Raw genomic sequence first — 3,087 nt, forward strand, 5'->3', positions numbered from 1 at the left:
ACTGGTAAAGAACCTAGTCAGACCACCGCTAATTAATCTTTATTTAAAAACCTAATAAATTTTATTTTTAAGATTGACTTATAATGTAAACATTGAATTGGTAACTTACAACAATTCAGAATATAAGTGGTGGTCATCATCACAAAAGCAAAAGACATCACCATAAAGCAAATAGTATGTCATAGTTGTGTACGTAGTTAATAAGCCTTATGGAACGTATATCAACCTAATAAATAGAAATAGTGACTTTGCATAAGAGCGTGACGGTGTTTGTGTGAGGGTGAGATCATTGACACAGGAAGAAACGAGATGCCGGGTTCGATGGACCGAGGCAGAGAAATTTTTGACGCGAGACGTTGATTCGATGAGGGACTAGTATGTTAAAATCTTTGCATCGTTTTCATTTTCAGCCTAATAAATCGATTTGTTTTGGTTGCATTTGCAAATCATTTTGTCAATTAAAATTTGAGTTATGATTTGAGATTTTCTGATTTTAATTTGTGACCACATGAAGAAAAAATTACTGTATAGGGCATGGCTGGGCGGGCTAGGTAACAACAATTTCAAGTGGTCAGCGGTACTTAAGATTCATAACCATCTGGTAGTTGTCGTTTCTCCATCAGGTAGCTGTCATTTCTGCTTAGGTTTCTTTGAGCCCTTTTCCTCTCCAATTCGATGCTTTAATTATCATCCATTTTATTTTTTATTTTTAGAAATAGATTTTGAGTGTTATAGTTTCTTTAACTTAGAATTACAAGAAAACGTTTTTTATCCAGTGTCCCACATATACACTCTGCCCCTGAAACAAATCCATGAGTGTTTTCCTTTAATTGTTTGGGCTTTCTGCCGTCATCTAAGGGTGGGTGGCTGTTATCGATGACATCTACACCAAAAGATGCCCAGATTTTTCAGATTGACTCATGGAATTTCGTTATGAGTTTCATGTCCTTGCTTAATCTAATAAGATTATAGCATCGATCCATAAAGATATTGACATAATAAGCACTAATAAGTATAAGCACTCGAAAAGGAACTAATAATATTCAGGCTAAAAAGTATAAGCACTCGAAAAGGCACTAATAATATTCAGGCTAAAAAGTATAAGCACTCTAAAGGCACTAGCAAAGCCCGCAGCATAACGCCATAGTTTGATATCCTCTAGTTCCAGATTTCAATGAAGCGGCGGAAGCAACATTACCTTCTTACTCTGAGCAAGGACGAGAAACCCCCAGCAACATGACGAGAAACATCAGAGCAAGTATCAGTGGTTTAAGCAGCAAGGCCGGGAGTTAGAACATGGACAACATAGGCAGGGGCAACAATTAATGAGATAGAGGTGGCGGCAAGGGGAAGCAATTAAAGAGATAGAGGTGGCAGCAGGGGGAAAATTAGTTGGAGTGGATTTCGTTGTTTAATTAATTGATCCCATGAGCTTTTGTTTTATTTCACAAAGTGGCGTTCGGGGGTCAGTATCTATCTTTTTTCATAATAAGTTTTCACAATATTGATGTAGCTTGTAAGAGGCAAAATCAATTATTATTGTGTTTATGTCTGGTGTTGATGTGAGATTAACGTCCGAGAGCTAGAGAGAAAGGGCGCATGGCACAGAGGGAGAAGTTACTGAAAAAAAGCAGAAACGGAAAATTCCTAAATCAGAGGCATTTATTTTTGGGCTTTTCGATAGTTGCAGCATACTGGCCAACACAATGTCCATTCCTTTACCGATTGGATGGGTAAGGTGATGGAAATTTCATTTTCTTATATCAGCAGCAATTTCCATATCTAATTCCCTGGTTTTCATTTTAGTAACCTTAATTATTTCTAGACTTTTAGTGTTAATGCTATTGGTTTGTTTATCTATTTCTTGTTTCCAGCTTTTCTTCAACTATTTAGAGAACTTGCATAGCATCAGGGCAAAGGGAGGAATAATATTCTACAAGGTATTCAAGGGACACTGCAGCTCCTTCCCAACACATCCCTGTATGTGCTTATAAGTGGTGTTATTGTCATTTGATTTCTTTAAATTAAAAACAATTGCATTTTGTAAATAGTTCATTAGTTTAATTTTAGATTTTTATGGGCTAATAGTGCTTTCCTTGGATTTTTCCTTCCAGCATCCCTGTTAGCATATAGAGAGGATACTGGAAAGGGAAGAGCGAGCACTACTGTAAAGGAAGGAATGAGCACTACTGCTATGGAACAATGTTTTCAAGGTACTCTACAGCTGCTCCTCAATATCTTCTGCCTTGCTTGTGTTGTAGATGATAGTATTTGTTTGGAGTTAAAAATACAAAGGCTATTCTAAATTTAGTGATCAAAGAAATAGCGATGAGGATTAGGTTACATGTCAATGCTCTCTAAATCAATCATAACGAAACATAGGTGAAAAAGGGACTTCGAACAAACAAATTGTCTGAATAAATAACAATGTGTATACCATGTTAGGGTGTCTATATAATCTTAAACTTCAAGAAACAAATCCAATAATCTTAAAATTCAAGAAAGAAACCCAATGATTATGGCTGATTCTAGTCCCAGTCCCACATATTGCATGTTTTTGATCCTCAAATGAAATATATTCATGTGAATTATAGTTGGGTGAATGAGAATTACATGTAACAAAGGGGAGCGCAGCAAAGTGTGGTTATTCTTCTTGCAGATTACCTTGTTTCACTCTTAGTCTTACTACTCTTGGGGTCATTTCCTCTCGTCAATTAGAATGAAAAAATATTTGATAGTTTATATTCCCATTTGCAAATGCGATTATTTATATTTATGATGAAATTTTTGGGTAGTTTGTGTTCTCCTAGTACATAATGACGAGATCAATGAATAAATTGGAGCATTTCCTTCTTATTTTCGAATCTATAAATAAATTGTAGCATCATTCTTGCTTAATTTAGTCACTGATCTTTTTTTTTCCAGCTACATTGTCTTCCTTCCTATCTTAATATTTTCTATTTCCTTTGTTTCTTCTTGCTGAACCTCGTCTTTGGCTTCCTTTTGCTTCTCTACATATTTTTCCATGCAGATATAGAACAATATCATTTACTCCCTCCATTTCCGTCATAGCAATTGGGGATTGAA

The 3,087-nt window shown here is 35.7% G+C and overlaps 1 protein-coding gene across 1 annotated transcript; it reads left to right on the forward strand.

The window, feature by feature from the left end:
* Positions 1–202: 202 nt before the first annotated feature.
* LOC149247970 (uncharacterized) lies at positions 203–2,516 on the forward strand. Its single transcript, XM_089446612.1, has 5 exons — positions 203–375; positions 1,169–1,733; positions 1,875–1,980; positions 2,115–2,213; positions 2,446–2,516. Exons 2-5 carry the CDS (start codon positions 1,707–1,709, stop codon positions 2,514–2,516), a joined length of 303 nt encoding a protein of 100 aa, XP_089302738.1. The 5' UTR covers positions 203–375; positions 1,169–1,706.
* The last annotated feature ends 571 nt before the right edge of the window (positions 2,517–3,087 follow it).

The sequence above is a fragment of the Pinus tabuliformis genome, chromosome 7 (genome assembly GCF_031772625.1).
Source record: "Pinus tabuliformis cultivar Carrire ecotype Pingquan chromosome 7, CPIR1, whole genome shotgun sequence".
NCBI classification, from domain to species: Eukaryota; Viridiplantae; Streptophyta; class Pinopsida; order Pinales; family Pinaceae; genus Pinus; species Pinus tabuliformis.